The sequence below is a fragment of the Schistocerca americana genome, chromosome X (genome assembly GCF_021461395.2).
Source record: "Schistocerca americana isolate TAMUIC-IGC-003095 chromosome X, iqSchAmer2.1, whole genome shotgun sequence".
Taxonomy (NCBI): Eukaryota; Metazoa; Arthropoda; class Insecta; order Orthoptera; family Acrididae; genus Schistocerca; species Schistocerca americana.
Genome location: NC_060130.1, coordinates 870532824 through 870546704, shown reverse-complemented (window position 1 = coordinate 870546704; position 13881 = coordinate 870532824). Strand labels below are relative to the sequence as shown.

Below are 13881 nucleotides of genomic sequence, written 5' to 3'. Positions count from 1 at the left end.
TCAATAAAGTTTCCCCTTCCTGGGACAATGAATTCACGGTGTTCTTATTTCAATTTCCAGGAGTGTACATAAATGACCTTGTGGATAACATCGGAAGTTCAGTGAGGCTTTTTGCGGATGATGCTGTGGTATATCGAGACGTTGTAACAATGGGAAATTGTGCTGTAATGCAGCGAATTGACGCATGGTGCAGGGAATGGCAATTGAATCTCAATGTAGACAAGCGTAATGTGCTGCGGATACATAGAAAGAAAGATCCCTTATCATTTAGCTACAATATAGCAGGTCAGCAACTGGAAGCAGTTAATTCCATAAATTATCTGGGAGTACGCATTAGGAGTGATTGATAATGGAATGATCATATAAAGTTGTCGTCGGTAAAGCAGATGCCAGACTGAGATTCATTGGAAGAATCCTAAGGAAATACAGTCCGAAAACAGAGGAAGTAGGTTACAGTACACTTGTTCGCCCACTGCTTGAATACTACTCACCGGTGTGTGATCCGTACCAGATACGGTTGATAGAAGAGATAGAGAAAACCCAACGGAGAGCAGCGCGCTTCGTTACAGGATCATTTAGTAATCGCGAAAGCGTTACGGAGATGATAGATAAACTCCAGTGGAAGACTCTGCAAGAGAGACGCTCAGTAGCTCGGTACGGGCTTTTGTTGAAGTTTCCAGAACATACCTTCACCGAGGAGTCAAGCAGTATATTGCTCCCTCCTATGTATGTCTCGCGAAGAGACCATCAGGATAAAATCAGAGAGATTAGAGCCCACACAGAGGCATACCTACAATCCTTCTTTCCACGAACAATACGAGACTGGAATAGAAGGCAGAACCGATAGAGGTACTCAAGGTACCCTCCGCCACACGCCGTCAGGTGGCTTGCGGAGTATGGATGCAGATGTAGATGTAGCTGTAGATATACACGTAACGGTCAAGGGGAATAGTAACCTATGGCTGTTTGCTGATGACGTGGTGGTGTATGGGAAGGTGTCGTCGATGAGTGCCGGTCGGAGCATATAAGGTGACTTAGAAAATATTTCTATTTGCTGTGGTGAATGGCAGCTTGCTCTAAATGTAGCAAAATGCAAGTTAACGGAGATGAATAGGAAAAACATTTCTGTAAAGTTCGAGTATAGCATTGGTGATGTGATGCTTGGCACAGTCATGTCGATTAAATATTTAGCCGTAACGTTACAAAGCGATATAAAATGGTACGAGCATGTGAGCATTGTGCCAGGGAAGGCGAATGGTCGACTTCGGTTTATTAGGAGAATTTTATGGAAGTGTAGCTCATCTATAAAGAAGACCGCATATAATAAACAAGTGCGACCAACTCTTGAGTACTTCTAGAGTATCTGCGATCCGCAGCAGGTTGGATGAAAGGAAGAAACCGAAGCAATTCAGACGCGAGTCACTAGATATGTTACTGATCACCACAGGAGTGTTATGGAGAAGTTCCATGAACTCAAACGGGAACTCCTGGAGGGCAGAGGAGGTCCTTTTTGCAAAACATTATTGAGTTAATTTAGAGAACTGGCATTTGAAGCTGACTGCAAAACCATTTTACTGCAACCAATGCTCATTTCGCGTAAGGACCACGAAGGGCTCGTGTAGAAACATGTAAATAGACGGTCGTGTCTTTACACTGTATTTGCGAGTGTAACAGGAAAGCAAATGACTAGTAGTGGTGTAAGATGCACTCCGTCATGAAACGTATGGTGTCTTGCGGAGTTTGTATGTGGATGCAGAATGGACGTTTCAGTGTTCGTTTGTTTCAGTTCTAACAGTGCATACCCCGAAGGGATATTTCCAGTACCCATTTTTGATTGTAATAACTACTCCCCCAAATCCGTTGTCTCTATCTTTACGGGCCGTATTGTATCTCGTCATACAGAATTGCCCAACCTTCCATAATTAAGTTTCTTCCAATCCCGTAATATGAATTTTGTATTCCTTCAAGAAATGGCTCAAGTTATCAGTGTTAGAACAGGCGGAGCAGCTAAGCCACAACGTAACTCCGCCAGATGAGGGTATGCACTTGGTACTGGTCTGGAATACACATCGCCACTAGTTGGGACGAGGTCGTCTGGCAGTTAGCAGGCGAATCGCCTGTGAGCAGCTCCGATAAACGATGCAGTAACAGTGGGCAAGTCGATAGCATCGAAGGCCGGTGGTCACGTATCGTCACGTCTTGCGTATGATTTACTATTTTCTAACTGTAGTGTCTGTTCCATGGTCTTATTACAATACGTCATATTATACTTAATATGTTTCTGATTTAGGTATTAAAAGCAATTTTTGTCCATGGACAGATGGGGCCCCGACAGTAGACCCACCAACTAATTCCCTCGAAAGTGCATTTAATTACGTTATGTGGACGAGCACATTTTGGTTTTTGTACACCACTGTGATACTGTGTCTGGGTGTGGGCGTCTTGAAGGCGTTTATAGGACAGTATGACATTCAGAACGTAGGGATCTGCATTGTACATCGTATGCATGATGTGGACAGCTGTCGTAAGTCTCTGTCAAGGGAAAGTTATTTTGATTTGTCAGGTTTTCTCGGTGCGATTGACTGATAGCGTGCATCTGAGTGTTCTGTGGAGTTTAGTTTCCGTTTTGTTCACAATGTTTCGACGACTGACCCAGCCGTCTCGTTTAGGTGCTGCGAGTTTTGCTGGTCTCCAACGAGACTGTGAACTATTGTTGGTCTCGTGACATTATTTACAGCGAAGTTCAATTCCAGATGCCTGTAATGCTCACTGATGCCCTCTTGTGTTTCAGAACGCGCACTGGTACTCCATAAAATACAGTTTATGTAAACAAAGCGAACAAAAAACTTGAAAGTGAGCCAGCTGATTCTGTTTGAATTTCTGGATGTGTCGTGTCACTTCCGAATAGAATAGCAAATGGATAATTATCCTGCAAATCCTTGGTTCTGTAGGCTTGTCGATGATATGTTACAGTGTCACCTAACGTTTGGCAAGCTACTGATTTCCTACGTTTGTGATGGACTACATTTCATTTCTACATCTACATTTATACTCCGCAAGCCACCCAACGGTGTGTGGCGGAGGGCACTTTACGTGCCACTGTCATAACCTCCCTTTCCTGTTCCACTCGCGTATGGTTCGCGGGAAGAACGACTGCCGGAAAGCCTCCGTGCGCGCTCGAATCTCTCTAATTTTACATTCGTGATCTCCTCGGGAGGTATAAGTAGGGGGAAGCAATATATTCGATACCTCATCCAGAAACGCACCCACTCGAAACCTGGACAGCAAGCTACACCGCGATGCAGAGCTTCTCTCTTGAAGAGGCTGCCACTTGAGTTTGCTAAACATCTCCGTAGCGCTATCACGCTTACCAAATAACCCTGTGACGAAACGCGCCGCTCTTCTTTGGATCGTCTCTATCTCCTCGGTCAACCCGACCTGGTACGGATCCCACACTGATGAGCAATACTCAAGTATAGCCCGAACGAGTGTTTTGTAAGCCACCTCCTTTGTTGATGGACTACATTTTCTAAGGACTCTCCCAATGAATCTCAACCTGGCACCCGCCTTACCAGCAATTAATTTTATATGATCATTCCACTTCAAATCGTTCCGTACGCATACTCCCAGATATTTTACAGAAGTAACTGCTACCAGTGTTTGTTCTGCTATCATATAATCATACAAAAAATGATCCTTCTTTCTATGTATTCGCAATACATTATATTTGTCTATCTTAATGGTCAGTTGCCACTCCCTGCACCAAGTGCCTATCCGCTGCAGATCTTCCTGCATTTCGCTACAATTTTCTAATGCTGCAAGTTCTCCGTATACTACAGCATCATCCGCGAAAAGCCACACGGAACTTCCGACACTATCTACTAGGTCATTTATATTTATTGTAAAAAGCAATGGTCCCATAACACTCCCCTGTGGTACGCCAGAGGTTACTTTAACGTCTGTAGACGTCTCTGCATTGAGAACAACATGCTGTGTTCTGTTTGCTAAAAACTCTTCAATCCAGCCACACAGCTGGTATGATATTCCGTAGGCTCTTACTTTATCAGGCGACAGTGCGGAACTGTATCGAACGCCTTCCGGAAGTCAAGGAAAATGGCCTCTACCTGGGTGCCTGTATCTAATATTTTCTGGGTCTCATGAACAAATATAGCGAGTTGGGTCTCATACGATCGCTGTTTCTGGAATGCATGTTGATTCCTACAGAGTAGATTCTGGGTTTCCAGAGATGACATGATACGCGAGCAAAAAACATGTTCTAAAATTCTACAATTGCCCTCACAGTATATATTTTCTTTAATGTCGTTTGTTGTTAGCAATATTAGCTTATTCCCTATAGTTAGCAGCTTTCAATGAGTTAATACTAGGCAGAAATCAAATCTACATGTGGAATGCACTTCCTTGATTCTTGTGCTGAAAGGAGTGCAGTATTCTGCTGCATCCATTTTCAATAATGTTGTGTACATAGTTCTGCGTAGTCAGCGCGTACACAACTTTCTCACTAGAGCGCACCCCGCTATGCACAACAGCGCAGGCGCAGCGCTCGTCCGTCTCCGCACTACGAGATGGCGCTGCCATAGAGACAGACTAAATTCTGCCTCCGCCAATCCGCGTCTTAATATGTAACGCAGGCAATGACATTGCTGCTAACGTAGAACCTTTTCTCCTGGCGGATCACACTCGCGCAGTGATACATGAATGCGCGAGGTTTTATAACATGTGTACAGTCCTCCGATTAGTCAGTCTGTATTTGTCTGCACCAGTCTGTACCAGTCTGCATTAGTCTGTACCAGTCTGCATTAGTCTGTACCAGTCTATAGTCAAGTTTCAGTCTGCACCTAATAAGATTACCGTATTCCTGTACATAGCCATGAAGATAAATGTATTGACACTTTTGTCAAGTATCAGAGACATATGTCAGAATCAGATTGAAGTACCAGTACCAAAGGAACTTCAGATTGTCAATTGTAAATAGCATCCAGAACCAAGTTAAGTAATTTTTATGCTTGTTATTATTTTAATAAATGTGTGTGAAAATTAATCAAGTTCCTTTTAAAGTTGGTCACCGTCAATCTGCTACTCTAAGCGTGCAAGTGGAATTTCTATCGTCTGACCTAACGGCAGAAGATAAACACGCCACGATTGCTGACACTTGCCTGCTTCATTAGAGCGACAAGTCAAATAATCTGATGGTGTGTGTACTGCAGGTCTTACCGTATGCACACCACAAATAAGCTACTACAAGAACTCAAAAATCTTAGCAGTAGCCCAAACACTTTTAAGTCTAGGCTGAAGAGTTTCCTCGTGGCTCACTCCTTCTATTCTGTCGAGGAGCTCCTGGAAGAGCTGAAAAATTAAGCAAATTCCAGTGTTACATTGTTGATTTCTTTATTTAATCTTACGAATTGTCGCCTGAATATGTTTCTTATATTTCATTTTATCTGTTTCTACTATCGTGTTATAATTTCATGTATTGACTCGTTCCATGACCATTGAGACTTCTCCTTAATTTGGTCCCATGGAACAATAAATAAATAAATAAATAAATAAAAACAGATCGATGTCAGAGATATAGGTTGAAACGGTATAGTAGTTTGCGCTCTATAAGCAGCAGGTTTTGCTGCTCCCTCGCACAGGGAAATAGAAACAGAGGCGGCTCCGCAGCCAATTTTATTACACGACGCGGCCGGCCGCGGGTGCAACAGAACCCATGTGGACGGGTGGAAAGAAATGTGTCAGGCTTCATAATACGTATTTAGATGTGTCATGTATTATGCATTTCTTGTACGTGAATGTGAATCTGCACATGAACTTTCCTAATCCTCCTCACATCTTTCCGTAAACGTGGCCAAATCTTTGTTGGGAAGTACTTCTGTAGTATAGTAGTGCCAACCTTACTCCTGGGTAGGGGATCAGAGAGACACCACAGGAAGGTAAAAGTCAAAGACTTTCCAGTGTCACAAGATTTGGGGTGGAGAGGTTGGTCACGGCCAAGTGGTTCGACCACCCCCTCCAACGGGGCCCAGGAAGACCTCCGGGTGCCCGCCATATTCTAGGAGTGTTACAGAAGACGGATAAGTGAGCAGACATGCCCTCAGTGCGTCTGTCTCAATGTTTAAGCACGGAAGAGAGGTATTTGAATATTTGTACTAATTCTTTTATTTCCAGCTTCGGATTGTGTAAGGAAATGAATGTTCTCGTTTAATTTGGGAAATTTGACCTCCTGTGTTAATGTATCTGGTCCCCAGTTTGCCTGTTATCCTCCTCAGGTAGTGAATGTCAGCTGTAAAATATTGGGAGGCTTTGGTGGTATACATTTGGCCAACGCAATTCCGTCTTGCCTGTAGAAAAGTGCGTGCATATTGGTATATAATATTCCCGAGCTATAAGTTGTAAAATTGTAATATCTGTAAACTGGAACAATTGCTGCAACCGCTGTAAAATCGAGTGATAATATTTAAAAGAAATACGTAATCAATTGTCGTCAATCTTTAACACACCTCAAAAATCACAAAGAAGTCAAGTTAAAGGAATTCATTTAAAATAAAAGATATAGAATGCAGGGACCCACACATCAGCGTGTCAGCCCTGCAGCCCCTTGCCTAGTACCGTACAGAAAGGGCACGCTCTCTAGGTAGCGCTCTCAAGCTCCCCTCCCCAGTTATCCGTTGCGCAGTTTTTCATTCAGGGCTTGACGACATCAACTTTCATCTGGCGTCCCTAGGCAAGGAGGTTAGACGTTAAACTTTCAAGGTCTGTAGTTTTGCGCATCTGCTCGACGACCCTTCTTGAAAACTGGGACTACCTGTGCTCTTTTCCAATCATTTGGAACCTTCCGTTCCTCTAGAGACTTGCGGTACACGGCTGTTAGAAGGGGGGCAAGATGCAGTTGAAATGGAGCAGAGAGTGGAGAACGAAGGGGATGTCCAGGTTCCCTGGGACTGAAATGCGCCAATGGCGTCTTTTGGGGTGTGCGTAGGAGCTGGTCCGCTCGAAGGCGGTGCAGGAGGACGAGCCGCTGAAGGTGTCGGCGGTGCTGGCGTTCTCGCAGCTGGTGCGCGTCGCGTGCGCAGACGAGGCTGCCAGGCGCGCGAGGTTCCCGCCAGAGGCGATGCGCGACGCGTGTTCTCCGGCGCAGGCCGCGCGCTTCCTTCCCTGGCTGGCGCGCCAGGCCCACAGGGAGCCCGCGCTGCGCACTGTCTACTTCGCCGCGCTCGGCAACACCGGCTCCTTCGCCGCCGTGCCCTCGCTCAAGGTAAGCGCGTACTACGGTAGGCTAGGTCGTCCTCACGCGGGACGTGTTTCTCAACGTGAAACACGCCGAAAATCGTGCACCCCTTGAATGTGTCTGGTACACCTTTTACGTGATTTGCGATATGAGAGCTCTCAGGGCATTCTGTTGCAGTCACTAACTCCAGTGCAATGCGTTTTACCTTTTCATGCATGCGAGAAAGCGGCTTGGCACGGCAGTGGTTATTGTGGTACTTGGTAGTTTCAACATTATACAAATACTGCCCTTTTACTGTGTCTCGTAAGGGGGGTAGGAGTTCAAACGGGCCAGCTTCGAGCAGGAGAGGCACCACAGGACATTTCAATTTCCAGTGTCTACACTTTTACAAATAAATTCATAAAACTTTGTCAGATTGACCAGGAAGGATTCAAAATTCACACTCATAGCAGTGGAAGTTCTAAAACATAACGAAGTAATTTTTTTCACCTGTGAAATTTCATCTTTTTTTTTCACTTACTAATGGCAGCATTTGTTGCTATAGCTGCACTTTTCTTCATAAGTAAGAGAGATTCTTGGATGAGTTTTGCACAGCATACAAACCATACTTAAAGGTGTATGAAACTCTAGAATTTTCCAAATCTATTAAAAACTGTGTTAAAAATTGAGGTAATTAACTATAAAATTTGTGTTTTTTCTAAACATGAAGTTTAAAATATAACAGTTCATTCGTTTTTTCATAAATTAAATAAATTCTGGAGTTTCCTACACCTGTGAGTATGGTATGTATGCTGTGCAAAATTCATCGAAGAATCTCTCTAGTTTATGAAGAAAAGTGTACCTATAGCAACAAATGCAGCCATTAGTAAGTGAAAAAATGATGAAATTTCGCACGTAAAAAAATTTATTTTGTTATGTTTTCGAACTTCCACTGCAATGGGTGTGAATCCTGAATCCTTCCTGGTGATGCTGACAAAGTTTTATGAATTTATTTGTAAGAGTATAGACAGTGGAAATTAAAATGTCCTGAGATGCCTCTCCTGCTCCAAGTCGGCCCGTTTGACGTCCTACCCTCCTTAAAACGTACATTTACTCCCTTGTCTTCATGACAGCCACGTTGTTCTGTCTCTCGTATACACTGTACTGAACTGCAAGGGAATCAGCGAGTAATGTACAAGCAGTTTTGTAATTCAGTAAACTGTGTCCCCTGAAACATTCACAAATTGAAATTCACTCCTGAATGGTGAGTGCTATCATTTCTACATATCAACAACTATTCCATAATATACGCTGCTTGGCAACTGCTAATGATCAACTGACAATTGCTAAGGAACAACTGCCAATTGCTACACAACAACTGACAATTGTTACGAAACACCTGACCAAAGATAATAAAAGGAAATGCAGAGGATGGGACACATTAACTGTAGTGAAGACTGGGCATGAATGCCCTGTATACGTTCGACAGTTGGTGCAGTACAGTGTTTGACGAAAGTTGTTATGGAACCGATAAGTGCGACATTCCACGAGGTATGGCAACATGTCTGCAAGACATCATTTGAGTTCTTCCGATCGTGGACGAACATTTGGATGGCTCTAAGTGAGTCAAAGTTTCACTACTGTGGCCATGTAATAGGTGTGGCCAAAAGTGTCATCTCACGATCAAAAAAGGCCAATGAAGGTGGAAATTCTATGGAGAAGCATGCTGGCGATCGTAGATGGACTACCACGCCGCAAGACGATCAAGATGTGGCCCTTGGGGCGAAAAGGAACGGATATCTCACTGGCAAGCAGATCGCTGCTGTCCTTGCAGCCCTGCCAGAATCATTTTGCAACGATTAAACCGGGCTGGTTTTTATGCTGAGAAGCTTTTTAAATGCATCCCACTTCAACCACGTCATCTTCGAGAAAGAATTTTGTTGTAGCGAGCATAATGGTTGGAGTTAGCTATAGTGGTCCAGAGAGATGTTCTCTGACGGATCCCACTTCAGTGTGGCAGATGATTCTAGCCACCAGTTAGTGTGAAGAGAGATGGGAGCACGTTACACACCACAAAATACACTCCTGAAAATTGAAATAAGAACACCGTGAATTCATTGTCCCAGGAAGGGGAAACTTTATTGACACATTCCTGGGGTCAGATACATCACATGATCACACTGACAGAACCACAGGCACATAGACACAGGCAACAGAGCATGCACAATGTCGGCACTAGTACAGTGTATATCCACCTTTCGCAGCAATGCAGGCTGCTATTCTCCCATGGAGACGATCGTAGAGATGCTGGATGTAGTCCTGTGGAACGGCTTGCCATGCCATTTCCACCTGGCGCCTCAGTTGGACCAGCGTTCGTGCTGGACGTGCAGACCGCGTGAGACGACGCTTCATCCAGTCCCAAACATGCTCAATGGGGGACAGATCCGGAGATCTTGCTGGCCAGGGTAGTTGACTTACACCTTCTAGAGCACGTTGGGTGGCACGGGATACATGCGGACGTGCATTGTCCTGTTGGAACAGCAAGTTCCCTTGCCGGTCTAGGAATGGTAGAACGATGGGTTCGATGACGGTTTGGATGTACCGTGCACTATTCAGTGTCCCCTCGACAATCACCAGTAGTGTACGGCCAGTGTAGGAGATCGCTCCCCACACCATGATGCAGGGTGTTGGCCCTGTGTGCCTCGGTCGTATGCAGTCCTGATTGTGGCGCTCACCTGCACGGCGCCAAACACGCATACGACCATCATTGGCACCAAGGCAGAAGCGACTCTCATCGCTGAAGACGACACGTCTCCATTCGTCCCTCCATTCACGCCTGTCGCGACACCGCTGGAGGCGGGCTGCACGATGTTGGTGTGTGAGCGGAAGACGGCCTAACGGTGTGCGGGACCGTAGCCCAGCTTCATGGAGACGGTTGCGAATGGTCCTCGCCGATACCCCAGGAGCAACAGTGTCCCTAATTTGCTGGGAAGTGGCGGTGCGGTCCCCTACGGCACTGCGTAGGATCCTACGGTCTTGGCGTGCATCCGTGCGTCGCTGCAGTCCGGTCCCAGGTCGACGGGCACGTGCACCTTCCGCCGACCACTGGCGACAACATCGATGTACTGTGGAGACCTCACGCCCCACGTGTTGAGCAATTCGGCGGTACGTCCACCCGGCCTCCCGCATGCCCACTATACGCCCTCGCTCAAAGTCCGTCAACTGCACATACGGTTCACGTCCACGCTGTCGCGGCATGCTACCAGTGTTAAAGACTGCGATGGAGCTCCGTATGCGACGGCAAACTGGCTGACACTGACGGCGGCGGTGCACAAATGCAGCGCAGCTAGCGCCATTCGACGGCCAACACCGCGGTTCCCGGTGTGTCCGCTGTGCCGTGCGTGTGATCATTGCTTGTACAGCCCTCTCGCAGTGTCTGGAGCAAGTATGGTGGGTCTGACACACCGGTGTCAATGTGTTCTATTTTCCATTTCCAGGAGTGTATTAATGAACCTCATCGATATGGCCTAGGTGCTATGCATGGTGTGGGCACACTTTTGCATATCTTTGCGTGGGGTACCATTTCAGGACAGCGGTCTTGCAGGGGGATTATTCTGGACCATATCTATCTGTTTAGCGGTCCTGTTGGTCCCGACTTTCTGTTTATGGACGACAGTGCTCCCCCACACAGAACTGCTGAATTGTCAGACACACAGGAAAGTGAAGATACTTAATGTGTGGAATGGCCTGAATACTCACCGGACCTAAATCCTATAGAGCATGCATGGCAGTCTTTGTGAACGTATTTCTAAACCAACATCCTCTTCCCGAACTGTACAGGAACTGAAAACCTCCTTGAGAGAGGAGTGGGACAATATCCCCAAAGAACTCCTCAACAGTTTGTTAGCCTTCATGAATAATAGGCGCCAAATGTGCAATAGCGCCTGAGGAGAGCATATTCCTTACTGAAAGTTCGATATCGAACTTTTGTAATGGAAATATGACCTGTGTCAAAATGAACGTTGTTTGTGTCTGTTATCCTGCTTTCCCGTGTGGTAAAGTATGTACCAATTTTCTTCATAAATATACCACTCCTCCTCTATTATGTATGTACTATTTCATGTCATCCATCATCGATTATTCCTGTCCAACAATACATGTGTTTCTTAGTAGTTGTCAAGCAGTGTAAGTCTATTAAATTGATATGAAAACTCAGAAGCATTTAGAAAACATGGAGGCATACCAAAAAGTATTTGCTGAATGCAGCAATCCAACCTGCAGCATTTCCGTAATACGAAAAACACCAAACAAGAAAAGCCATCCCCTGTCATCTTATTACAATAAAACGTTCCAAAACGACACATTTTCCACAGATCCTCAATGTGCTAAGAGGTTTAAAAGACCAACAGGGTGAACCTGAGTTTCACCAACATTGTTGTACAGGTATTTTTATGAGTATTGTGGTATAACACTCATGGTCTCTGGTGGTTCGTTAAATAATAATAACAAGGTCCCGGGAGTAGATAACATCCCATTAGAACTACTGACGGCCTTGAGAGAGCTAGTCGTGACAAAACTCTACCATCTGGTGAGCAAGATGTATGAGACAGGCGAAATACCCTCAGACTTCAAGAAGAATATAATAATTCCAATCCCAAAGAAAGCAGGTGTTGACAGATGTGAAAATTACCGAACTATCAGTTTAATAAGTCACGGCTGCAAAATACTAACGCGGGTTCTTTACAGACGAATGGAAAAACTAGTAGAAGCCGACCTCGGGGAAGATCAGTTTGGATTCCGTAGAAATGTTGGAACACGTGAGGCAATACTGACCCTACGACTTATCTTAGAAGCTAGAGTAAGGAAAGGCAAACCTACGTTTCTAGCATTTGTAGACTTAGAGAAAGCTTTTGACAATGTTGACTGTAATACTCTCTTTCAAATTCTGAAGGTGGCAGGGGTAAATTCCAGGGAGCGAAAGGCTATTTACAATTTGTACAGAAACCAGATGGCAGTTATAAGAGTCGAGGGACATGAAAGGGAAGTAGTGGTTGGGAAGGGAGTGAGACAGGATTGTAGCCTCTCCCCGATGCTATTCAATCTGTATATTGAACAAGCAGTGAAGGAAACAAGAGAAAAATTCGGAGTGGGTATTAAATTCATGGAGAAGAAATAAAAACTTTTAGGTTCGCCGATGGCATTGTAATTCTGTCAGAGACAGCAAAGGACTTGGAAGAGCAGTTGAATGGAATGGATAGTGTCTTGAAAGGAGGATATAAGATGAACATCAACAAAAGCAAAACGAGGATAATGGAATGTAGTCGAATTAAGTCGTGTGATGCTGAGGGAATTAGATTACGAAATGAGACACTTAAAGTCGTAAAGGAATTTTGCTATTTGGGGAGCAAAATAACTGATGATGGTCGAAGTAGAGAGGATATAAAATGTAGACTGGCAATGGCAAGGAAAGCGTTTCTGAAGAAGAGAAATTTATTAACATCAAGTATAGATTTAAGTGTCAGGAAGTCATTACTGAAAGTATTTGTATGGAGTGTAGCCATGTATGGAAGTGAAACATGGATGATAAATGGTTTGGACAAGAAGAGAATAGAAGCTTTTGAAATGTGGTGCTACAGAAGAATGCTGAAGATTAGATGGGTAGATCACATAACTAATGAGGAGGTATTGAATAGGATTGGGGAGAAGAGAAGTTTGTGGCACAACTTGACTAGAAGAAGGGATCGGTTGGTAGGACATGTGTTGAGGCATCAAGGGATCACCAATTTAGTATTGGAGGGCAGCGTAGGGGGTAAAAATCGTAGAGGGAGACCAAGAGATGAATACACTAAGCAGATTCAGAAGCATGTAGGTTGCAGTCGGTGCTGGGAGATGAAGAAGCTTGCACAGGATAGAGTAGCATGGAGAACTGCATCAAACCAGTCTCAGGACTGTAGACCACCACAACAACATAATTATTATTTACTCAGTGAGTTACCTTCATTTATGTAAAATTCCTACACAACAGTGAAAAAGTCTGAAAATTGTAATCACTAGAATCTACAGCACATAACGAAGAGAAATGCAAACACTCTGAGATGAAAAAGTAGTGTGATGTTAGTGCCATCACTGTCGGAACAGCTCAGCATAGCACTGTGCTTTTGCTCTTCACTCGCATTCAGTGAACCCATATGGAAGGCACACATCAACTCACCAATCATCGGTAAAACTGTCTGTACCACTGCGTATCAGTGTTAACACACAACAAAAACACAGCTGCTAAAACGAGACAAAATGGGCAGTATTCTATACAAGGGTGAAGACTAAAGTGACAGCTACTGTTGTTATCAACAAATATCATGATGGAATGGAACCAGTTTATTTCCAAACAAGACACGATGCGTACCATCGACACATATTCTGTTCTGCAGTTATTGTCATTGCACATGAGATACAAACCTAAGTGGGTGTAAGAAATCAAACGAAAAGGAGATGCTTCATAATGAGTCATGGGAAGCCAACAGTCCCTTGTGCCAAAATACTCATAAAATATCGCTGAACAATCTTTGAAATGTGGTCATTGGATTTAGTGTCCACTCTGTATATTCGTAGCTCGTAGGTTATACAAGCGATATTTGGAAAGCACATTCCATTCGTCC

The 13881-nt window shown here is 44.5% G+C and overlaps 1 protein-coding gene across 1 annotated transcript in view; it reads left to right on the top strand.

The window, feature by feature from the left end:
- The window catches only part of LOC124556362 (vitellogenin-like), a 331070-nt gene that overhangs the window by 55576 nt on the left and 261613 nt on the right, over window positions 1-13881 (top strand). Inside the window, exon 7 of the mRNA XM_047130328.1 lies at window positions 6998-7273. Coding sequence (XP_046986284.1) covers window positions 6998-7273 — 276 coding nt within the window. The remainder of the gene's footprint in view (window positions 1-6997; window positions 7274-13881) is intronic.